At 33.0% G+C, this 24,698-nt stretch overlaps 3 protein-coding genes across 3 annotated transcripts; 1 reads left to right on the top strand and 2 right to left on the bottom strand.

Moving 5' to 3' along the window:
- Positions 1-1,033: 1,033 nt before the first annotated feature.
- On the top strand, positions 1,034-14,832 carry LOC135131259 (poly [ADP-ribose] polymerase-like). The gene is made up of 8 exons (XM_064058920.1): positions 1,034-1,196; positions 4,170-4,311; positions 4,359-4,528; positions 4,577-4,764; positions 4,814-5,189; positions 13,139-13,912; positions 13,962-14,459; positions 14,512-14,832. The coding sequence occupies exons 1-8, from the start codon at positions 1,089-1,091 to the stop codon at positions 14,761-14,763; spliced, it is 2,508 nt and encodes an 835-aa protein (XP_063914990.1). The 5' UTR covers positions 1,034-1,088; the 3' UTR covers positions 14,764-14,832.
- Positions 14,833-23,280: 8,448 nt separating this feature from the next.
- On the bottom strand, positions 23,281-24,001 carry LOC135131462 (uncharacterized). Its single transcript, XM_064059234.1, has 2 exons — positions 23,714-24,001; positions 23,281-23,668 (listed from the first exon to the last, which is right to left on the bottom strand). The coding sequence occupies exons 1-2, from the start codon at positions 23,894-23,896 to the stop codon at positions 23,393-23,395; spliced, it is 459 nt and encodes a 152-aa protein (XP_063915304.1). The 5' UTR covers positions 23,897-24,001; the 3' UTR covers positions 23,281-23,392.
- On the bottom strand, positions 23,990-24,681 carry Det (Deterin). The gene is made up of 3 exons (XM_064059235.1): positions 24,514-24,681; positions 24,366-24,464; positions 23,990-24,312 (listed from the first exon to the last, which is right to left on the bottom strand). Exons 1-3 carry the CDS (start codon positions 24,541-24,543, stop codon positions 24,004-24,006), a joined length of 438 nt encoding a protein of 145 aa, XP_063915305.1. The 5' UTR covers positions 24,544-24,681; the 3' UTR covers positions 23,990-24,003.
- Between the last annotated feature and the right edge of the window lie 17 nt (positions 24,682-24,698).

Here is a 24,698-nt window from a genome sequence, read left to right as displayed (position 1 = left end):
TCCTGACTAAGTGAATTTCATGAAATCTTCTAGGAAGTGGTTTATTTAAATAATCCTGATTGTTAAATTGTGTTTGCACTAGGTGACTATTAAGAAAAACTAACTTGATTGGTGAATTTACAAACAATGAAACAAATTTACAGCACGTATTTCGGTGGACCGGAAGTCCGCGTTTCTCCGATTAAAAGGCCGCAAGAATTAACCGCGCGGGTTGGGGACAACTGTATCATTATGAAAAATACGTTTGATTGTCGTTAAACAAAGGCTTCCTCCCGTTTTGATTAACTACCAAACCAACTAATTTAAACCTAGCACTTACCACGTGGTTATACTCACACAAGCACATTCAGAATGACGCTACGCCATGCAGCTTCTCTACCAACCCTCTAACTGAAATCACCCTAGCGCTACGTGCTGTCATCTAACTCAAAGATCATGCATTAAAACCCGACAAGTCTATTTGGTTGCCTATGTTTAACGATTCCCTTTTCGTGATTGAATTTTTTTTTTTCAAATTCAAATTATTCAAATGTGATGTCGCGCCGCTGTTAATTAATTTCAGTGCGAAAACTTTGATTTAAATTCGGTCACCACAGCTCTTTGTAAAATTTGACCGTTTTGAAAATTGTTAGAATTTTCAGATTTTGTGCATTGATTAGTAATTAACAAACTGATGTTTTCACTTCAGTTATATTGTTAGTAGGCTTCTTAACAATAAAATACATTTTTATAGCACAATGTTGTTTTTCTTGTTAAATTATTTATTTAAGTGAATTTCGGTACCATTAACCTACAAATCAAATCAATAATGTGTCGATGTCAATGATCCCCAGATAACACACCCCAACCTCGATATGGTGTAATTAGTTCGTCCGTCGAAACGAGATGGCGCCACGTTTTACAATTCGTAATTTTTCGATGAGCCAGTGTCCTTAATTTAGGATGTTCTGTGATGTCGGTAGTGTGGGTGCAACAGAGAGAGGGCTATCTATATCAACTCCCTTATCTATGATATCAACTCCCTAATCTATGATATCAGCTCCCTAATCTATGATTAAAGCAAGAATTTGCGGTTGAAGAGTACCAAAATGGACTTCTCTTACTGTGCAGAATATGCTAAAACTGGACGTTCAAAGTGTCGAGGGTGTAAATCGGCAATTGGGCAAGGAACACTCCGGTTAGCAGCCATGGTCCAGGTAACGATTGTTGTATTAACCGATTGTTTTGTATTATGATTGCGTAACATGCTGTAAATTACCCCTATTACTTCCCGAGCGTAAGCAAAGGAAGTATTGTAATGAGTCCGTCGGCCGACTCTCTACTTTTACGTTTTCTCGATCTTTCATGACCCCTAGAAGACGAAGAAATAGGTCTCCCATTTCCGTCTGTCTGTCCGTCCGTCTGTCCGTCTGTCCGTCTGCCCCCGGATTTTTATTAGACAGATAATCTCTGAAAGTACTCGACCGATTGTTGTGAAATTTTGTACTTATATTAAGAATATCATGTAGATGGTAAAACGCTAACCAAAATTTGTCTAATCATCCCCACCACTAATGCGATGACGTCACTTCAAAATTGTACATAGTAAATGGGTTTTCAATTGTATAAAATAACATAGTCCTACACATGTAGTTTACAACTCTGAATCGACTTTTCACCCGAAACGTCCAGATTTTTGGAAAAAAAATCAAAATTATAAAACAACATTTTGAAATTTAATTTTTAATCTGCTAACCAGAATGCTTTGAAATGTTGCAGATGTTTTAAGGCTATAAAGAGCATCATAAATCTTTAGTCAAAAAATATTTGCTTATCCCCTCCAAAAACTTGATGACGTCAGCTCAAAAGTTTGTGGAATAAATCATATCTAAAATGTACAAAATATGATGAGTCTGTACTTGTGATCTATCACTCCATTCATATTTTTTGGATTTGCATATACAGGTGACTCAAAAAAATTAATGAATGCGTAAATATATTTTATTGATTTAATCAGGAACTACAAAACCGAATGCTCTGAAATCTGGCAGATGTTTTAAGGTCATAAAGAGCATAATAAACGTATAGTCAAAATATATTTGCTTATCCCCTCCAAAAACTTGATGACGTCAGCTCGAAAGTTTGCCGAATAAATCATATCTAAAATGTACAAAATATGATGAGCCTGTACTTGTCATTTATCACTCCATTCATATTTTTTGGATTTGCATATACAGAGTGACTCAAAAAAATTAATGAATGCGTAAATATATTTTATTGATTTAATCAGGAACTACAAAACGGAATGCTCTGATATCTTGCAGATGTTTTAAGGTTATAAAGAGCATAATAAATGTTTAGTCAAAATATATTTGCTTATCCCCTCCAAAAACTTGATGACGTCAGCTCGAAAATTTGCTGAATAAATCATATCTAAAATGTACAAAATATGATGAGTCTGTACTTGTGATCTATCACTCCATTCATATTTTTTGGATTTGCATATACAGGGTGATTCAAGAAAATAAATGAAAGCGTAAATTTATTTTACTGATTTACTCAGGAACTACAAAACCGAATGCTTCGAAATCTTGAAGATATTTCAAAATTATCATAAGCATGGTAAATTTTTGATCAAAACGTATTTGGTCGTCCCCCCTAAAAAAATTTATGACGTCACCACAAAATTTTGCTGAAAAAATCCTATCTAAAATGTACAAAATATGGTGAGTCTCTTCTTGTGATTTATCATTCCATTCATATTTTTTAGATTTTCTTAAGAGGTGGTTCAAAAAAATTAATGAAGTCAATTTATTTTATTGATTAAATTAAAGGCAACACTTATTATTAGTATTACACCCCAACCAACCCAATTTGGTAGACACAAAATTTGTTAAAGGAAAAACTCGGTTGAAACATAAGGGTAGCACGCTTATTTACATCGACTTTAACATTACAGACCTGCATTTGTTTTATGCGCTCACTTGGTTCCGCGAATGTGAAATAGACATGTTTATAATCAACCAATTGTGAATTTCACCGTCAAGAATTAAAATAAAACCCAATGTTTTATATAATAAGCGGAAGTCAAAGCAATAAAACCGATGGTCGTTTTGTTTACAGTTTCTCTGTTTGACTCTCACGTATGCTGTTACGCTTGTCATCTTAAATTAAGAATGTTTATACATAAACGATTTTCAGTTGCCTTTCATATTACTAGACAGCGGATTTTTGTCGGGCTACGTCACGTTTAATCGGTACTAATTCCATAAATATAATTAACGATTTATTAATCAAACGGCTAAGTAAATGAGAACGGGAATTAACAGCAGAGTGCAACGAAACAGCGTTATTCTAATCTCAAATAAACGAAGTGCAGTCCGCAACCGCAATGAATTCGCATCCCGTACGAGCCGTACCGAGTTTGGCCTTGCCTAGCCCGACAGAAATCCGCTCTCTAGATATTACACACCGACGCCGTATACGTGAGTAAATTGTTTCGTTATTTTATTGATTATAAGAAATCAATATTCAAAACGACCCAATTCATTTTCCCGAAAATTTGGGAATACAATAATTTTATTCTTAGTATTACACTACATCTATCCCAACTGATATACGTGTCCTTGCAAAAATGTTGATGACGTCATCACAATTTTTTTTTAAATTCCCACTACAAAAATGTAATGAGAAAAAAAAACACAATAGGCATGCAGTCGTCAAGTTTCCGACAGCGAGGGAAGTACTGTCTAAACTCTTTAGACCAATTTTTTTATTGATTTAATCAGGAACTACAGAACCGAATATTTTGAAATCTTGCAGATGTTTTAAGGTTATAAAGAGCATAATATATTTTTAGTCAAAATATATTTGGTTATCTTCTCCAAAAAACTGATGACGTCAACTCAAAAGTTTGGCGAATAAATCCTATCTAGAATGTACAAAATATGATGAGTCTGTACTTGTAATTTATCATCCCATTCATATTTTTTGCATTTGCATATACTGGGTGACTCAAAAAAAAATGCATGTGTAAATTTATTTTATTGATTTACTCAGGAACTTCAAAACCGAATGCTTTGAAATCTACTGCGAAAAAAACATAATACGCATGCAGTTGTCACGTTTCCGACAGCGAGTGAAGTACTGTCTAAACTCTTTAGACCAATTTTTATTTATTTATATTTCAGGCGTCGACCTTCGACGGCAAAACCTCTAACTGGTACGACTACGAGTGTTTCTTCAGGAAACAGCGCCCCAAATCCGTCGACGACATACAGCACTTTGAAGACCTGCGACTAGAAGACCAAACAAAAATCAAAGACAAAATAGGTACTTACCCCTTACTGTGTCCACATAACCTACAATAAATTTCACAGGCTCAGGAGGGGCGGCTGTAATATTACCAGACACCAAAGTCAAGGGTAAAAAACGAGACGCCACTGCGGTTGCGGCGAAAAAGGCGGCCCTTGAAGACTTCAAAATCGAGAAAGCCAAAGACCGTAGGACCATGTGTAAGGGGTGTGAGCAGAAAATACTAAAAGATGAGGTAACAAAAATTGCGCAGTTACGTTGATTTGTACAACGAGTTTTGTAGGTGAAGATTTCAAAAAAAGATTTCGAGACTGAAGTAAGCCTGAAGTATGGGGCCCAAGACATGTGGCACCATCTTTCCTGTTTTGCGAATTTGCGGTCAGAACTGGGTTATTTTGAGTCCGCGGAGGCCTTGCCTGGATTTGAATTACTGGATGAAGCTGACCAGGCGGAAGCTAAGAAAGAATTGCCGTAAATAGTCACGCAGTTGTGTTTTTGGTGTTTTGACTTGAGTTTGTAGACCAATCAAGCAAGAGGATGTTCCTGAAAAAAAATTGAAAAGCGAACATTTTTTTTTGAGGCCAAAAGTGGCTAGGCAAGTGCCGGCGCTCTACAACATGGAGTTCGTGATTTTGGGCCAACACAAGCGCTCTAAAGAGGAGTTGAAGAAGCAGATCGCTAACTTGGGGGGTAAAGTGACCACTAAGATCAGTGGTACGGTGATGGCGGTGTTTGCGTCGGAAGCCGACGTTGAAAAAATGGGGCGTCGGATGCAGACTGTTCAGGCTAATCAAGTTCATGTCGTTCCGAAGGAGTTCGTGGATGAAGCGCCGCAGCACGTCGGGAAAATTCCGGAGTTGGTGGTCGCGAAGTCGATTTGTGATTGGGGTTCAGATGTGAGTATAGTCAAATTAAAGTTTTTTTTTGTGTGCTACTTTGTTTATTTTTATCTAGTTGAAATCGATCTCCTAGATTTTTTGGCGAAATTTTAAGACGGTTTTTCCAAAAGCTCATTTTTTCAATTCGAGATTTCTTTTGCAGATTTCGACCTCATTGTGGAAATTTTTCGTATTTTCAAAATATTTTACTTTCAAACCGAATATTTCAAAAGTCTTGGTTCTGGATCATCAGTATGCAAAGCTTTTCTATTCAGGTCGTCAAGATGTACATTCGTGATTTTTTTGTGGAATTTTAGGCAATTTTTCAATGAAATTTTTCACTTTTTCGAAAATTACCAAACGAGATTTTTTTTGTAGATTTCGGTTCCCGAAGTTATTTTCGGCTTCATTTCTTCGAAAATTCCCACACTTCCCAAAATTTCCAAAATAAAATGTGTCATTTTTTTTAATTTTCATAACAATTTCAACTTTCAACCGAGTTTTTCGAAAAACTTAATCCGTGACCGTAAACACATTTAGACGATTTTTGCAAAAGTTCAACTTTTCATTGAAATTTTTGACCTTTTTGAATATTTTCGAAAATTACCAAACGATTTTTTTTTGTTCATTTCGACCTCATAAAATTATCGGCTTCATTTCTTCGAAAATTTTTACTCTTTCCAGAATCTCCAAAAGAAAATGTGTCAACTTTTAGAATTTTCAAGAAATTTAACTTTCAGCCCAATATTTCGAAAATCTTAACCCACGGCCCTAAAGAGGTTTTTCTCCACATCAGCTCGTCGAAATCAATATCCGTCAATTTTTGTGGAATTCCAAGCTACTTTTCCAAAAAGATCGATTGCTCTCTTATGAAATTTTTTACTTTCTTCAAACATCTTCAAAACTTACCTTACAATTTTTTTTGTGTAAGTTTCGACCTCAAGTTATACTCGGCTTCATTCCTTCGAAAATTCCTAATATTTTTCCAGAGCAAAATAAACTGTGTCAGTTTTTAGAATTTTCAAAAAAATTACTTTCAAACCGAATATTTTGAAAATCTTGAACCTCAATGATCAACACCGAATTTTTTTCAAATCAGCTGATCATCCGTGATTTTTTGTGGATTTTTCGGCAATTTTTCTAAAAACTCAATTTTTCAGTGAAATGTTTGACTTTTTTCGAGCAGTTTCGCTTGTAGTTATAAAGTGGCTTCATCTCTTCAAAAATTCTCACTTACAAGAATCCAAAATAAAATGTGTCAATTTTTAGAATTTGCAAAAAAATTGACTTTTAACCAAATATTTCGAAAAACTTAATTCGCGACTATAAACACACATTTTTACTTTTTCACATCAGCTTATCGAGATCTACATCCGTGATTTTTTGTGGATTTTTAGGCAACTTTTCCGAAACTTTTAAATGAAATTTTTGACTTTTCGAACATCTTAGAAAATTACTCAGCGAAATTTTTCGTAAATTTTGATTTCATGAAATTATTTTTTGGGTACATTTTTTCCAAAATGCTTGGTTTTTCCCCAAAATAATATGACAACTTTTAGAATTTTCAAAATATTTGATTTATTTGAAAAATCTTGGGCCGAAATCATGTTTTTTGTTTCAGCTCGTTTTTTTTTGTGGACTTTTAGGCAACTATTCCAAAAGCTCGATTTTTCAATGAAATTTTTGACTTCGAGCATCTTCGAAAATTACCTAACGAATTTTTTTATATATTTCGAACTTCCGAAGTAATTTTCGGTTTCATTTCTTCGACAATTCCCATTCTTACCAGAATCTCGAAAATAAAATGCGGCAATTTTTAGAATTTTCAAGAAATTTGACTTTCAACAAAATATTTCGAAAATCTTGATGCGCGACCAAAAAACACATTTTTACTTTTTCACATCAGCTTATCGAGATCTATATCCGTGATTTTTTTGTGGATTTTTAACCAACTTCCAAAAGCTCAACTTTTCATTGACATTTTTGACTTGGGCATTTTGGAAAATTGCTTAACGAGATTTTTTTGTAGTTAGACCCCATGAAGGTGTTTTTATTAACTTCGTTTTTTTGAAAATTCCTAGTTTTTTTTTGAAGAAAATGCAATATGGCAATTTTTAGAATTTGTCCCCAAAATTTGAAAATTTGAGTTTCAACGTGAATTTTCAAAAATCGTGGTCCGGGATCTGCTACACCCTATATGTATTTTTCGATCCAACTTGTTAAGATCTATATCCGCGTGTTTTTTTTTGTCATTTTTTAGGCAATTTTTCCAAAAGATTAACTTATTAATGAAATTTTTGACTTTTTTTAGCATTTTCTAAAATTACCGAACGACATTTTTTTTGTAGATTTCGACCTCATCAAATTATTTTCGGCTTGATTTATTTGAAAATTCCGAGTTTTTTTCTCAGATTCGTGAAAACAAAATATGGCAATTTTTAGAATTTTTCCAAAAATTTAAATTTCAAACCGAATATTTAAAAAAATCTTGGAGCGGGATCATCAAGATTCGATATTTTTCGATTCAGCTCGTCAAGATCTATACATATACGTTTTTGCGTTTAGACAATTTTTTCAAAAACCCAATTTTTCTTTAAAATTTTAGAGTTTTTTTGTTAAATTACCGAGCGAGATTTTTTTTTTTAGATTGTGACCTCATGAAATTATTATCGGCTTCATTTCTTTGAAAACTCCTAGTTTTTTCTCAGATTCGTCCAAATGAAATATGGCAATTTTTCCAAAAATTTGACTTTCAAACCGAATATTTCAAAAATCTTGGTCCGAGATAATCAACGCCCTATATTTTTCGATTCAGCTTGTCAAGATCTATCTCCATGATTTTTTTTGTGAATTTTTAAGCGATTTTTCCAAAAGCTCAACTTTTCATTGAACTTTTTGAGTTTTTTTTTAGCGTTTTCGAAAAATACCCAACAAGATTTTTTTGTAAATTTCGACCTCATCAAATTTTATTGGCTCCATTTTTTTGAAAATTACTAGTTTTTTCTCACATTCGTGAAAATGAAATATGGCAATTTTTAGAATTTTTCCAAAAAATTGACATTCAAACCGAATATTTCAAAAATGTTAGTCATCATCAAAACCCTCTATTTTTCGATTCAGCTCATATTCGTGATTTTTTTGTGAATTTTTTGGCTTTTTTTTTCAAAAGGTCAACTTTTCATAGAAATTTTTGACTTTTGTTGAGTTTTGGACTTTTGGTGAGCATCTTCGAAAATTACCAAACGAATTTTTTTTCGTAAATTTTGACTTCATTAAGTTATTGTCGGCTTCATTTCTTTGAAAATTCTCACACTTTCCAGAATTTCCAAAATAAAGTGTGTCAATTTTCTAAATTTTCAAACAATTTTAACTTTCAACCAAATATTTCCAACATCTTAATCCGTGACCATAAACACTATAAATTAAATTAAAATTTTATTTTTTCACATCATCTCATTGAGATTTTCTGTGATTTTTAGAAACTTTTGCAAAAGTTCCAGTGAAATTTTTGACTTTTGCCCAACGAGATTTTTTTGTAGATTTCGACTTCGTTTCTTTGGAAATTTCTAACCTTTCTCAAAATTTCCGAAATAATGTGTCAGTTTTTATAATTTTGAAAACATTTTACTTTCAAACCGAATATTTCAAAAATCTTGATCCGAAATCATCAACACGCTATGTTTTTTGATTCAGTTCGCCAAGCCAAAATCTATATCCAGTTTTTTTTTGTGGATTTTTGGGCAACTTGTCCAAAGCTCAATTTTTCAATGAAATTTTTGACTTTTCGGGCATCTTCACAAATTACTTAACAAGATTTTTTAGAACATTTAAGAAAATTCCCATTCTTACCAGAATCTCCAAAATAAAAGGAGTCAATTTTTACAATTTTCAAGAAATTTCAACCAAAAATTTCGAATCTCTTAATCAACGACGATAAACACACATTTTTACTTTTCCACATCAGTTCATCAAAATTTTTAAGCAACTTTCAAAAGTTCAACTCTTCATTGAAATTTTTGACTTTGTTGAGGATCTTCGAAAATTACCGAACGAGATTTTTTTGTAGATTTCGACCTTTTAAAATTAACATCGGCTTCATTTCTTTGAAAATTCCTAGTTTTTCTCAGATACGTCCAAATGAAATACGGCAATTTTTATAATTTTTCCAAAAATTTGACTTTCAAACCGAATATTTCAAAAATCTTGGTCAGGATCATAACACCCTATATTTTTACTTCCCGAGCGTAAGCAAAGGAAGTATTGTAATCGAGTCCGTCGGCCGACTCTCTACTTTTACGTTTTCTCGATCTTTCATGACCCCTAGAAGACGAAGAAATAGGTCTCCCATTTCCGTCTGTCTGTCCGTCTGTCCGTCCGTCTGTCCGTCCGTCTGTCCGTCCGTCTGTCCGTCCGTCTGTCCGTCCGTCTGTCCGTCCGTCTGTCCGTCTGTCCGTCTGTCCGTCTGCCGTCCCGGATTTTTATTAGACAGATAATCTCCGAAAGTACTCGACCGATTGTTGTGAAATTTTGTACTTATATTAAGAATATCATGTAGATGGTAAAACGCTAACCAAAATTTGTCTGATCATCCCCACCACTAATGCGATGACGTCACTTCAAAATTGTACATAGTAAATGGGTTTTCAATTGTATAAAATAACATAGTCCTACACATGTAGTTTACAACTCTGAATCGACTTTTCACCCGAAACGTCCAGATTTTTGGAAAAAAAATCAAAATTATAAAACAACATTTTGAAATTTAATTTTTAATCTGCTAACCAGAATGCTTTGAAATGTTGCAGATGTTTTAAGGCTATAAAGAGCATCATAAATCTGTAGTCAAAAAATATTTGCTTATCCCCTCCAAAAACTTGATGACGTCAGCTCAAAAGTTTGTGGAATAAATCATATCTAAAATGTACAAAATATGATGAGTCTGTACTTGTGATCTATCACTCCATTCATATTTTTTGGATTTGCATATACAGGGTGACTCAAAAAAATTAATGAATGCGTAAATTTATTTTACTGATTTACTCAGAAACTACAACACCGAATGCTTTGAAATCTTGCAGATGTTTTAAGGTTATAAAGAGCATAATAAATGTTTAGTCAAAATGTATTTGCTTATCCCCTCCAAAAAATTGATGACGTCAGCTCGAAAGTTTGCCGAATAAATCCTATCCAAACTGTAAAAATATGATGAGCCTGTACTTGTCATTTATCACTCCATTCATATTTTTTGGATTTGCATATACAGGGTGACTCAAAAAAAATAATGAATGCATAAATATATTTTATTGATTTAATCAGGAACTACAAAACCGAATGCTCTGAAATCTTGCAGATGTTTTAAGGTCATAAAGAGCATAATAAATGTTTAGTCAAAATATATTTGCTTATCCCCTCCAAAAACTTGATGACGTCAGCTCGAAAGTTTGCCGAATAAATCATATCTAAAATGTACAAAATATGATGAGTCTGTACTTGTGATCTATCATTCCATTCATATTTTTTGGATTTGCATATACAGGGTCATTCAAGAAAATAAATGAAAGCGTAAATTTATTTTATTGATTTACTCAGGAACTACAAAACCGAATGCTTCGAAATCTTGAAGATATTTTAAAATTATCATAAGCATGGTAAATTTTTGATCAAAATGTATTTGGTCGTCCCCCCTAAAAAATTTATGACGTCACCACAAAATTTTGCTGAATAAATCCTATCTAAAATGTACAAAATATGCTGAGTCTCTTCTTGTGATTTATCATTCCATTCAAATTTTTTCGATTTGCATATACAGGGTGACAAAAAAATTAATGAATGCGTAAATTTATTTTATTGATTTAATCAGGAACTACAAAACCGAATGCTTTGAAATCTTGCAGATGTTTTAAGGTTATAGAGCATAATAAATTTTTAGTCAAAATATATTTGGTTATCTTCTACAAAAAACTGATGACGTCAGCTCAAAAGTTTGCCGAATAAATCGTATCTAAAATGTACAAAATATGATGAGTCTGTACTTGTGATTTATCATTCCATTCATATTTTAGGATTTGCATATGCAGGGTGACTCAAAAAAATTAATGAAGGCGTGAATTTATTTTATCGATTTAATCAGGAATTACAAAACCGAATGCTTTGAAATCTTGGGAATATTTTAAAGTTATCATAAGCATGGTAAACTTTTGTTCAAAATGTATTTGTTCATCCCTCCTAAAAAAATTGATGACGTCACCCTTAAATTTTGCTAAATAAATCCTATCTAAAATGCAAAAAATATGATGAGTTTGTACTTGTGATTTATCATTCCATTCATATTTTTTAGATTTTCTTAAGAGGTGGTTCAAAAAAATTAATGAAGTCAATTTATTTTATTGATTAAATTAAAGGCAACACTTATTATTAGTATTACACCCCAACCAACCCAATTTGGTAGACACAAAATTTGTTAAAGGAAAAACTCGGTTGAAACATAAGGGTAGCACGCTTATTTACATGGACTTTAACATTACAGACCTGCATTTGTTTTATGCGCTCACTTGGTTCCGCGAATGTGAAATAGACATGTTTATAATCAACCAATTGTGAATTTCACCGTCAAGAATTAAAATAAAACCCAATGTTTTATATAATAAGCGGAAGTCGAAGCAATAAAACCGATGGTCGTTTTGTTTACAGTTTCTCTGTTTGACTCTCACGTATGCTGTTACGCTTGTCATCTTAAATTAAGAATGTTTATACATAAACGATTTTCAGTTGCCTTTCATATTACTAGACAGCGGATTTTTGTCGGGCTACGTCACGATTATAGGTGGGGACGCGCTGGATCGCCGGGACTCAGTAGCGGGTGATAGATAATCACTGAATTTAATCAGTACTAATTCCATAAATATAATTAACGATTTATTAATCAAACGGCTAAGTAAATGAGAACGGGAATTAACAGCAGAGTGCAACGAAACAGCGTTATTCTAATCTCAAATAAACGAAGTGCAGTCCGCAACCGCAATGAATTCGCATCCCGTACCAGCCGTATCGAGTTTGGCCTTGCCCAGCCCGACAGAAATCCGCTCTCTACATATTACACACCGGCGCCGTATACGTGAGTAAATTGTTTCGTCATTTTATTGATTATAACAAATCAATATTCAAAACGACCCAATTCATTTTCCCGAAAATTTGGGAATACAATAATTTTATTCTTAGTATTACACTACATCTATCCCAACTGATATACGTGTCCTTGCAAAAATGTTGATGACGTCATCACAATTTTTTTTAAATTCCCACTACAAAAATGTAATGAGAAAAAAAAAACACAATAGGCATGCAGTCGTCAAGTTTCCGACAGCGAGGGAAGTACTGTCTAAACCCTTTAGACCAATTTTTCCAGAATCGTGAAAATGAAATACGGCAATTTTTTTAAAGTTTCCAAAAATTTAATTTTCAAACCGAATATTTAAAAAATCTTGTTCCAGGATCATCAACACCCTATATTTTTCGATTCACGTCCTCAAGATCTATAGATATGCGTGATTTCAACTTTTCATTGAAATTTTTTACTTTTTTGAGCATCTTCGAAAATCACCGAACGAGATTTTTCTGTAGATTTCGAGCTTATGAAAATATTATCATTCGTCATTTCTTTGAAAATTCCTAGTTTTTTTCCAAAATCGTGCAAATGAATAGAATTTTTCCAAAAATTTTACTTCGAGATTGAATATTTCGAAAATCTTGACGCGCCACCATAAAGACAATTTTTTTCCAAATGAGGTCGTCGATTTGATTTGATTTCAACCTCAAAAATTCATACCATTTCTCCAGAATCGCAAAATAGCGTATTTTGAATTATTTAAGAGAAGAATACTTCAAAACCGAATATTTCGAAACCAATTGTCACCAAACTTAAGCATGACAAAACAAAATTTAAGACACCCGGTGTATGATTTTTCCAGCCAAAAACCCGCCTACTTCCCGAGCGTTCTACCAGCAAATCCGGCAGCAGCTCCATGCCCAGCAAGGTAAAACTGACCAACAAAGGAGGAACCGCCGTCGACCCAGACTCCGGCCTCGAACACGAAGCCCACGTCTACACCTACAACTCCGAAAAATACACAGCCGTGCTGAGCAAAACCGACATCCAATCCAAAAAAAACAGCTACTACAAACTACAACTCCTGCAATCCGACCGGGAGCAAAAATTCTGGGTGTTCAGGTCGTGGGGGTGCATCGGCACCACCATCGGCGGCAACAAACTAAAGAACTTCCACTCGCTGCATGACGCAAAAACAGCGTTCTGTCAGCTGTATGAACAGAAAACCGGGAATAAGTGGGAAGACCACCACAACTTCCAGAAGGTCCCAGGCCTGTACAATCCCGTCGACGTGGACTACGGCGACGACGAGCAGGCGAAGTCGTTGGACGTGATCGACTCGACGTCTTTCTTACCAGTTCCTGTGCAGAATTTGATGAGCTTGATTTTTGATGTGAACGCCATGCAGAAGGTCATGTTGGAGTTTGAACTCGATACGGAGAAAATGCCGTTGGGGAAGTTGAGCAAGAAGCAAATCCAGAATGCTTATAGCGTTTTGACTGAGCTGCAGCAGCTTGTTGATAACAATGGGGCTGAAAATAGAATCATTGATGCCACAAATAGGTTCTATACTTTTATACCGCACTCGTTTGGTACTAATGATCCTCCGGTATTACGCGACACAGAAGTTATTAAGGTGAGTTTAAAGTTACAACTTGTCTCTCTAGTGACTTGTTTGTTGATAGCAAAAAATCGACATGCTGGACAGCTTGTTGGAGTTCGAAATCGCCTACAACCTGATGAAGTCCAGCGGTTCGGAGAAAAACGTCGACGGCTACTACAAGCAGCTCAATACCGAAATCGAGGTGTTGGATAAAGAGGCCGAGGAGTTCAGTCTCATTCAAGACTACGTCAAGAACACCCACGCCGATATCCAGAGTAGCTACACTCTTGAAATTAAAGACGTCTTCACGGTCAAACGTCAAGGCGAAGACGAACGGTTCAAACCGTTCGAGAAGCTCCACAACCACAAGTTGTTGTGGTACGGTTCTCGAACTACCAACTTTGCGGGGATTTTGGCCCAGGGGCTGCGCATTGCGCCCCCGGGGGCACCCGTCACGGGTTATATGTTCGGGAAGGGTATTTATTTTGCGGACATGGTGTCGAAGTCGGCGAATTATTGCTGCACTGGACCCACCAATCCTACTGGTTTGTTACTGCTGTGCGATGTGGCCTTAGGAAATGTAAGTATTGGGGGCGTGGTTGTGACGTCATATTGTGACTTTGGTTTCACAGATGTATGAAAGAACCCAAGCTGAGTATGTAGAGAAGTTACCCAACGGTAAGCACAGTACTAAAGCTTTGGGGCGGACTGAACCAGATCCGAGTGCGGCGAAAAGTCTCAACGGGATTGAAGTGCCTCTTGGTAAAGGAGTGACTGCCAATAACAGGGGTTCAGCTTTGCTGTATAATGAATATATTGTATACGATGTGGCGCAGGTCAACGTCAAGTATTTGCTAAAAGTTGATTTTAAATACAAGGATTAAATATTTACTGCTATATTTTTGAAAGTTTTGATGTTTAAGCCATGTTTCAATAAAGTTATATTAATAAAATGTCAATTTCATTCTCCTACCCAGGACGGTGGCACGATAAATCCCGCCAGCTCGACTAGGAACCGCGCACTCAGCTTCCAACACGTGTTTCTGTGTTATTTAACCTCGATTCCTTTTAAATGTTCAATTTCTATGACTAATATTAAACTACGACTGAACAAGTGCTAAAGTTTCAAAAGAGCAATAAACAACATTTAAATTCACCATACTGCACTTTTCTACGGTCTTTTTCCACAGTGGGGCAACGTTAGGAAAATTTAACTGCCGTAAATGAACTATTAGCAATCTTGTGTGAAGAATTAATAAGTGTTAATAATGTAACACGAAAGTGTTAGCACCCAGAAAAGTTATTCGTAATTAGACAAACAAAATCGAACGAGTCCTGACTAATCAAGTTTCATTAAATCTCCTAGCAGTATTTATCTAAGCAAATTCCTGATTGTTAAATTGTGTTAGAACTAGTTAACGATTAAACTCCTAACATGAACTATGAATTTCCAAACAATGAATCAAATCTACACGTGTTAGCGTCGGTCAAAAATGCGCCTTTTTCCGATTGGAAAGCCGCAAGAATTAGCTGCGCGTGTTGGGGAAAACTGGCGTCGTCGTCGTTACGATTAAATAAAATTTCAAGCAGAACTACACACTACCCAAAAGCGCTAACGTGCACATGGTTGCCTATGTTTAACTTTTTTTTATTCTAATTATTCAAATGTGATTCCGCGCCGCTGTTAATTTTTTTTCGAAGCGAAATTTTAATTCAAATTCGGTCACCACAGTAAATTAACTAAATAAATTCCCAATCTTAAGTTTCTATACAATCACACAATACTTCCCTCCACGTAAATTTTATTTTTTATTGTTTTTGCAGTTTTTTTTTTCTCCAAAAATAAACGCAATGTTTTGTTGTTAATGGTCTTAAAAATCAAAAATACCACAAACTGAAAAGTCAAAAAATCCAAACATGGAACTTCGGATTGAAAAATCGAGAAATTGAAAATTTAAAAACTCAGAAAATCCAGATATCGAAAAGTTGAAAAATTAAAAAACTGAAAAATCAGAAAGTCGAAAAATCAAGAAAGCAAAATTCGAAAAGTAGTTAAACCGAATCGAAAAAAATTGGAGAATCGTGAAATTGAAAAATCCAGATATCGAAAAGTCGAACAATTCAAAAATCGAAATATATAAAAGTTGAAAAATCGGGAAATTCAAATATTTGAAAATTGGAAAGTCGAAAACAGAAAAACCAAAAATCGAGAAATTGAAAAATTTAGGAAAAAAAAATCGAGATATCGAAAAGTCGACAAAACAAGAAGTTAAAATACATATTTGAAAATTGCAAAATCGAAGCGTTGAAGAACCCAAAATTCCAAAAATCGAGTTATTGAAAAATCGGAAAGCCAAAAAATTGAAATAACGAAAAGTCGAAAAATCGAGAAATGAAAATTTGAAGTCGTAAAATCGAACCAAAAAAATTGGAAAATCAAGAAATTGAAAAATTGGAGTTGAAAAATCCAGAAATCGAAGTCCTGAATCACGAAATGGAAAAATAAAAAAATCGAAAACTGAAAAAAAGAAATAATGAAACACCAAAAAATGATAAAATCGAAAAATCGAGAAATTGAAAATTTGAAAACCTAGAAATTCGAAATTTGAATTATCTAAAAATCGAGAAATTGGAAAATCGAAAAGCTGGAAAGTCAAATAATCGAAAAAACGAGAAATTGAAAAATCGGAAACTCGAAAAAGCGAAATAAAAAATAAGAAAATCGAAATTTGTATAATCTAAAAGTCAAGAAATTGAAATTTCTAGCAAAATCGACAATTTGAAAAATTGAAAAATCGAGAAGCTGAAAAGTCAAAAAATCGAAAAAACGAAAAATTGAAAAATCGAAAAACCGGAAACTCAAAGAATTGAAAAAACGAAACATCAAAGTCGACAAATCCAAAAATGGAAATATCGTAAAGTCGAAAATGCGAAATCAAAAATTGGAAAGTCGCAATATCGAGAAATGAAAAATTAGAAGAATTGAGAAATTGAAAAATCCAAAAATGGAAAAGTCGCACAATACAAATATCGAAAAGACGAAAATTCAAGAAATCAATATAATTATAAAATCGAAAAGTCGAATATTCGAAAAATCGCGAAATTGGAAAATCGAAAAGCTGAAAAGTCAAGGAATCGAAAAAACGAGAAATTGAAAAATCGAAAAGTAGTAAAATCGAGAAATGGAAAATTTGGAGAATCGAGAAATTGAAAAATTGAAAAGTCGAACAATACAAATATCGAAAAGTAGAAAAATCGAGAAATTGAATAATTGAAGTCAAAAAATCGAAAACACCAAAAATTGAAGCGAAAAATCAAAAAATGGAAAATTTGGAGAACCAAGAAATTGAAAAGTCGAACAATCCAAATATCTAAAAGTCGAAACATTGAAATACATATTTGATAATTATAAAATCGAAAATAGGAAACAAAAAAATCGAGAAATTGACAACTGGTCGAAAAATCGAAAATTTCATATACATATAAAAAAACCAAAATATCGAGAAGTCCAAAAAAACGAGAAATCAATATCTGAAGTCATAAAATCAATCGAAAAAATTGGAATCCAGAAATCAAAAAATCAAACAATTCAAAAATCGAAAAGTAGAAAAATCAAGAAATTTAAATATGTGAAAATTGTAAAAATCAAAAAACCGAAATATCGAAAACTTGAAACGTCAAAAATCGAGATATTGAAAACTTGAAAAATCGAGAAATTGAAATTTTTGACAATTGAGAAATTGAAAACACCAAAAATTGAAACGAAATCAAAAAATAGCAAAGTCCAAAAGTCGAGAACTGAAAAATCGGAACTTCGAATCGAAAATTCGACAAACTGAAAACTCGAAAACTCAGAAAATCAAGATGTTGAAAAGTTGGAAAATCAAGCATTTGAAAAATCGAAAAAAAACAACAAATCGAAAAATCGAGATATCGAGAAGTCAAAAAATCGTGAAGTTAAAATATTTGAAAACTGCAAAATCGAAAACACCAAAAATCAAAAAGGTCGAAGAATCCAAAATTACAAAAATCGATGTATTGAAAAATCGAGAAATCAAAATTTGAAAAGTTGTAAAACCTAATGGAAAAAATTGGAGAATCGGAATGTCGAACAATTCAAAAACTGAAACATTGAAAAGTCGAAAAAGCAAGAAATTCAAATACATACTTGAAAATTTTGAAATCGAAAATAGAAAACACCAAAAATCCAGAAATTGAAAAATCGAAGTCATAAATCAAGAAATGAAAAAAAAGAATCGAGATATCGAAAAATCCAGTAATTGAAATATTTGACAACTGAAAAATCGAAAACACCAAAAATTGAAACAAAAAATTAAAAAAATGGTAGTCGAAAAATCGGAACTTGAAAATTCGACAAAAAGAAAACTCTGAAAATCGATATATTGAAAAGTTGAAAATCAAGAAACTGAAAAATCGGAAATTCGAAAGATTGAAAAAACGAAAAATTGAAGTCGCCAAATCCAGAAATCAAAATATCGGAAAGTCAAAAAGCGAAATCAAAAAGTCGTAAAACAGAGAGATTGAAAATTTGGAGAATCGAGAAATTGAAAAATCTGAAAATCCAAAAATCGAAATATTGGAAAGTCGAAAAATCGAGAAATGCAAATATGTATTTAGAAATTGTAAAATCGAAAATAGAGAACACCAAAAATGAGAAACTGAAAAACCGAAACACAGAAAAGTTGAAATGTCAAAAATCGAGAAGTCATAGTAAGATTGAAATATTTGAGAGTCGAAAAATCGAAAACAGCAAAAATTGAAACGAAAACTCAAAAAATGGAAACTTTGAAGAACCGAGAAATTGAAAAATCCAAAAAATCCAAAAATCGACAAACCAAATATCGAAAAGTCGAGACATTGAAATATTTGATAATTATAACATCGAAAATAGAAAACACAAAAAATCGAGAAATTGACAAACTAGTCGAAAAATCGAAAATTCGATATATCAAAAACCGAGATATCGAGAAGCCCAAAAAAACGAAAAATCAGTATCTGAAGTCATAAAATCAATCGAAAAAATTGGAACCCAGAAATCAAAACAATTCAAAAATCGAAAAGTGGAAAAATCAAGAATTTTAAATATTAATTAAAATTGTAAAATTGAAAAACAGAAATATCGGAAACTTGAGATGTCAAAAATCCAGATATCAAAAAGTTGAAAAATCGAGAAATTGAAATATTTGACAATTGAGAAATCGAATACACAAAAATTGAAAGGAAAAATAAATAAATGGCAAAGTGCAAAAATCGAGAACTGGAAAAATCGAAAATTCGACAAAGTGAAAACTCGAAAACTCAGAAAATCAAGATATTGAAAAGTTGAAAAATCAAGAATTTGAAAAATCGAAAAGTCGAAGGATTGAAAAAACGAATCAAAAATCGAAAATTCGATATATCAAAAATCGAGATATTGAGAAGTCGAATAAACAGGAAGTTGGAAATTTTAAAGAATCGAGAAATTGAAAAATCTGAAAATCCAAAAATCGAAAAGTCGAACAATTCAAAAATCGAAATATTGGAAAGTCGAAAAATCTAAAAATTCAAATATGCATTTAAAAATTGTAAAATCGAAAACACCAAAAATTGAAAAAACTTCGAATCGAAAATTTGAAAAATCGAGAAACTGAAAATTAAAAACTCAGAAAATTGAGATATAGAAAAGTCGAAGAATTGAAATACGAAAAATCGAAGTCAATAAATCCAAAAATTGAAATATCGGAAAGTCATATAATCGATAAGTTGAAAAATCGAAGCCCTAAATCAAAAAATGTAAAAATAAAAGAACTGAAAATTAAAAAATCAAAATATCGAAAAGTTGAAAAATCATGAAATTGAAAAATTGAAAAGTCAAAGAACTGAAATAACGAAAAATCAAAGTGGAAATATAGTCAAAAAGCGAAATCAAAAATTGAAAAGTCGTGAAATTTTGAGAATCGAGAAAAAAAAACGAAAGGTCGAAAAATCGAAATATTTGATAACCGTAAAATCGAAAATAGGAAACAAAAATCGAGAAATTGAGAAGTTAAAATATTTTGAAAATTAAAAATCGAAAACACCAAAAATCGAAAGGTCGAAGAATCCAAAATTCCAAAAATCGATGTTGAAAAACCGGAAAGTCGAAAAATTTAAATAACGAAAAATCAAAATTTGAAAGTCGCAAAATCGAATGCGAAAAATTGGAGAATCGAGAAATTAAAAAATCCAGAAATTGAAAAATCGAAGTCCTAAATCATCAAATGAAGAATTTGAAATGTCAAAAATCGAGATATCGAAAAGTCGAAAAATCGGGCAACTGATCTTTTTGAATACTGAAAAATCGAAAACCAGTTGAAACGAAAAATCAAAAAACGCGAAAGTCGAAAAATATAGAACTGGAAAAATTGGAACCAAATTCGAAGGATCGAAATATCGGAAAGTCGAAACAGCGGAATCAAAAATCCAGACAGTGAAAAATTTAAGACGAAAAATCGAAAAAAACAAAAATCGAGATATTGAAATATCGAAAAGTCGAAAAACCCAGAAATTGAAATATTTGACAACTGAAAAAACACCAAATGTTGAAACAAAAAATCAAAAAAATGATAAAGTCGAAAAATCGGAAGTTCAAAATTTGACAAATAGAAAACTCGGAAAATAAAGATATCGAAAAGTTGAAAAATCGGAAAGTCGAAGAATTGAAAAAAACGAAAAATCGAAGTCGACAAATCCAAAAATCTGAATATCGGAAAGTCAAAAAAGCGAAATCAAAAAGTCGTAAAATAGAGTAATTGAAAAAATTGAAAATCCAAAAGTCGAACTATTAAAAAATTGAAATATTTGATAAATGTAAAATCGAAAATAGAAAACACCAAAAATCGAAAATTCGATACATCAAAAATCGAGATATCGAGAAGTCGAAAAATCGTGAAGTTAAAATATTTGAAAACTGCAAAATCAAGAACACAAGAAATCGAAAAGTTGAACAATTCAAAAATCGAAATATTGGAAAGTCCAAAAATTCGAGAAATTCAAATATGTATTTAAAAATTGTAAAATCGAAAATAGAAAACACCAACACTGAGATCCTGAAAAATCCAAACATGGAACTTCGAATCGAAAATTAGAAAAATCAAGAAATTGAAATATCGAAAAGTCGAAATCAAAGTCGTAAAATCGATAAATTGAAAAATCGAAGTCCTAAATCAAGAAATGAAAAAATAAAAAAATCCAGAACTAAAAACCGAAATATCGAAAACTTGAAATGTCAAAAATCGAGATATCGAAAAGGACGAAAAATCGAGAAATTGAACTACATATTTGAATATTGAAAAATCGAGAACACCAAAAGTTGAAACGAAAAATCAAAAAATAGTAAACTCGAAAACTCAGAAAATTAAGAAATTGAAAAATCGAAAAGTTGAAGAACTGAAATAACGAAAAATCGAAAATAGAAAACAAAAATGGAGAAATTGAAAAATTTAAGTCGAAAAATCGTAAAAACCGAAAATTCGATATATCAAAAATCGGGATATCGAGAACTCAAAAAATCGAGAAGTTAAAATATTTGAAAATTGCAAAATCGAAAACATAAAAAATCGAAAGGTCGAAGAATCCAAAATTCCAAAAATCGAGACGTTGAAAAATCGGAAAGTCGAAACATTTTAGCAAGGAAAAATCGAAAAATCAAAATTTGAAAGTCGTAAAATCGAATGGGAAAAATTGGAGAATCGAAAAATTGAAGTTGAAAATGCAGAAATCGAAAAGTCGAAATGTTAAAAATCGAGATATTGAAAAGTCGAGAAATCGTGAAATTGAACTATTTGAAAACTGAAAAAATCGAAAACACCAAAAATTTAAACGAAAAATCAAAAAAATGGGAAAGTCGAAAAATAGAGAACTGAAAAAATAGGAAATTCGAAAACCCGGAAAATCGAAATTTGAATAATCTAAAGATCAAGATATTGAAATATCTAGCAAAATCGACAACTCGAAAAATTAGAAAATCTAAAAATCGGGAAATTGAAAAATCAAACATTCAAATGTTATTCTGTTTAATTTTTTGCGACATCATGTATGTATTATATACATTTTAGAACAAAATAGGCAGAAAAAAAAGTAAAACAAGTAAAAAAGGCACTCATGATCACCAAATGTGCAAAATAATACGCTTTCTACCTGTTCATATTTGTCAAATATAATATAACAAGTGGTCTGATTTTTTCCGACAAAATTTGTGACACAAATTACCGAGTAGCTGTTGCGACGAAAATCACACGAGTCGACGAAGGAGACGAGTGTGATTTTCCAAAAGCAACAGCTACGAGTTAATTTTCACACAAATTTTGCAGAAAAAATCAGATCACGAGTTATATTCGGCTTGACAATCCAAAGAGAAAATTTTTATTTACTTTTTACGGACAATAATTCACATAATTTATAGTTAGCGTAGTAGTTGAGTAACCATACCTACCTAGTCTAAATAGTAACAAAATAACAAGGCAAAACGTAAATAAATTTCTAAACATCAAATTTTGTGTGTGCTGCTGGTTGATTTTCTTAATTATGGGAGCAAGATTTGATAACAAGACTGTGTTTGAAATTCGAAATGCAGTGAAAGAAAGTCAGTGCCGAAACACTGCAAGAACGCACGATTCAATTTGGAAGCAGTTTACAGAATTTTGTGAAATACGCAAGTTTCCTCTAAATAAAGCAGTCGAAATGAACGAGGTGGTCAGTATTTTGGAAGATTATGCCTTTAACGCCAACAGAAAAGTAATTTGTATTATTGTTTTTTTTTTATTAAAGTTCATTTGACAAGTTTGACAAATTAATTTGACATAATTTATTTCGCTGAAAAACAGTGTTGTTGCCTGACAGAAGAATGTTTTTTCACTGAAAAAATTTTTCGGTGAATGCCATTGGACAAATTTCAAACAATTCTGCCATTGTATTGGTTAAGAATTTTCGAGTTGGATTGTCTAGAAAAAATTAAGATTTTAAACATGTGTTCAGTCTCTGGTTGTGAAGAGTATGTATATTAAGAGAAAAAAATAAATAAATAAAAAAATAAGCCCCACCCACCCGCCCTGTCTCTGTCGTGACGATTTTTCATTGTTCGTCGTAAGCAAGAGGGGGCGGAGCTTAACTGCAAAATCCTATTTTTGTTCAAAGAAAACTATATGTATTAAGTAAAAAAGAGATCCAAAAATAAGCCCCACCCATCCGTCTCGATCTCAATCGCGAAGAATTTTTCATTCGTTATCAGACCGAGGGGCGGAGCTTAATTGCAAAATCGATATTTCCCAATACAAATTTACCATTTTAAACATGTTTTAGGTTTCTTGTTGGGAAAGGACGACTACGTATAATAAAAAAGGAAAATATGAATCATAGATTAATTGCAATTATAGCAGTTTCCCTTACTTAGTTTATTTGTTAAATGTTTGGTTTTATGTGGACACTGTCCACTTGAAAACAAATCATTATTATTATAATTATCGTTATTAAATATTAAATAAATAGAGAAATTATCAAAAGGGTTAAAACTACAGAAACTGATACTTGAATGTGACTCCCACTTCCAACTCCTGGTATTATTAAAGTTGATTTGTCTCCCAGACTTGTATCAGAGTCGCCGCTCCCAGCTTTCCCACTACCCCCATTACACAGAGTTTCCTGGCACGCCACATAGTAAAACCTGTACGATTCATCTTCTATAATTTCATTCATATGAAGTGGTTTATCTTCACACCCTCTGTACATTGAAGCAACTTTGTCTTTGGGGTCCTACAAACTTCAATCAACACCTGCCACTCTAACCCTATTACTCACCAAATACTCTTGTCTGATAATAGTACAATACTTTTTATTGCAATTCGTCATGGAGGTGTTCGCGGGGTTATCAACACACGTTCTATCCGCATCCTGCTCCCCAACCGAACACGTATAACACTGCAAAGCCGCCCCAAAACCACACAAGGACGCAAAAATCAAAACAACGGCCGCTTTCTCCATCGTGACGACTTATTTTAAAAACGTAAAACTACAGCTAAGACAATACAGATAATAAATTTTCTCCGTAGATCGGAAGTTGATAAGATAACAAACAAGTGATTACAGATTTATTTCATGACGCTTATCAGGTGCACCAAGTCATCAAAATGTTCATTCACTTGATCAATGCTTTTTTTCAGTTCGGTCTTTAAAAACTTCTCTATAAACTGGTTTCTAATCTCCGTGAATTCAGTCACCGTGAAAGCCTCCTCTGGCTTGTCCATTTTCGCGAAGGCGCAAGTCGGGGCGTGTTTCTGGTGTTCGAACCAAGGGTCGTCGTTTTCGTCCCAACAATCCAGCGACTTGTTGCAGAAAAAACACGTCACGGAGTCGGGGTCCACGCGGGTTCCTGTAAAAATGAAACCTGCCTCCGCCAGCTGGAAAACACCGATTTATACAACTTTCGATTTATAAAAGTCGTCGGATTTACTTTTGAGGCATTGCATTTCTTGGTGTCTTTGAATGGCCACTTTTTGAACGTGGCTCTCCTATTCGATTCGTAGCAATACTCCAAACGTTTTTGGAGTTGCTGGAAGTTGAAAAAGTTTACAAAAGTGAGGTTAGGGGGAAAAACTTACTTGGAGTACGTTTTCCTTTAGCGCGGTCATTACCGGAATGGGGGCTAGCACGTTTATAACACGAACACAAGGAAAAAATAAATTAAAAATTTAAGAACTCAACGGTTACCAACGATTACGATTGTTACGGATTGAAATTTTAAACATGGCGCATGCGCGGTGTGTCAAATGTCAACACGCACGAT

Source organism: Zophobas morio, unplaced genomic scaffold, assembly GCF_036711695.1.
Source record: "Zophobas morio isolate AGI-343-1 ecotype UQ-CSIRO unplaced genomic scaffold, CSIRO_AGI_Zmor_V1 ptg000020l, whole genome shotgun sequence".
NCBI lineage: Eukaryota > Metazoa > Arthropoda > Insecta > Coleoptera > Tenebrionidae > Zophobas > Zophobas morio.
Note: the sequence above shows the minus strand (reverse complement) of the source record. Positions and strands in the feature narration are given on the sequence as shown.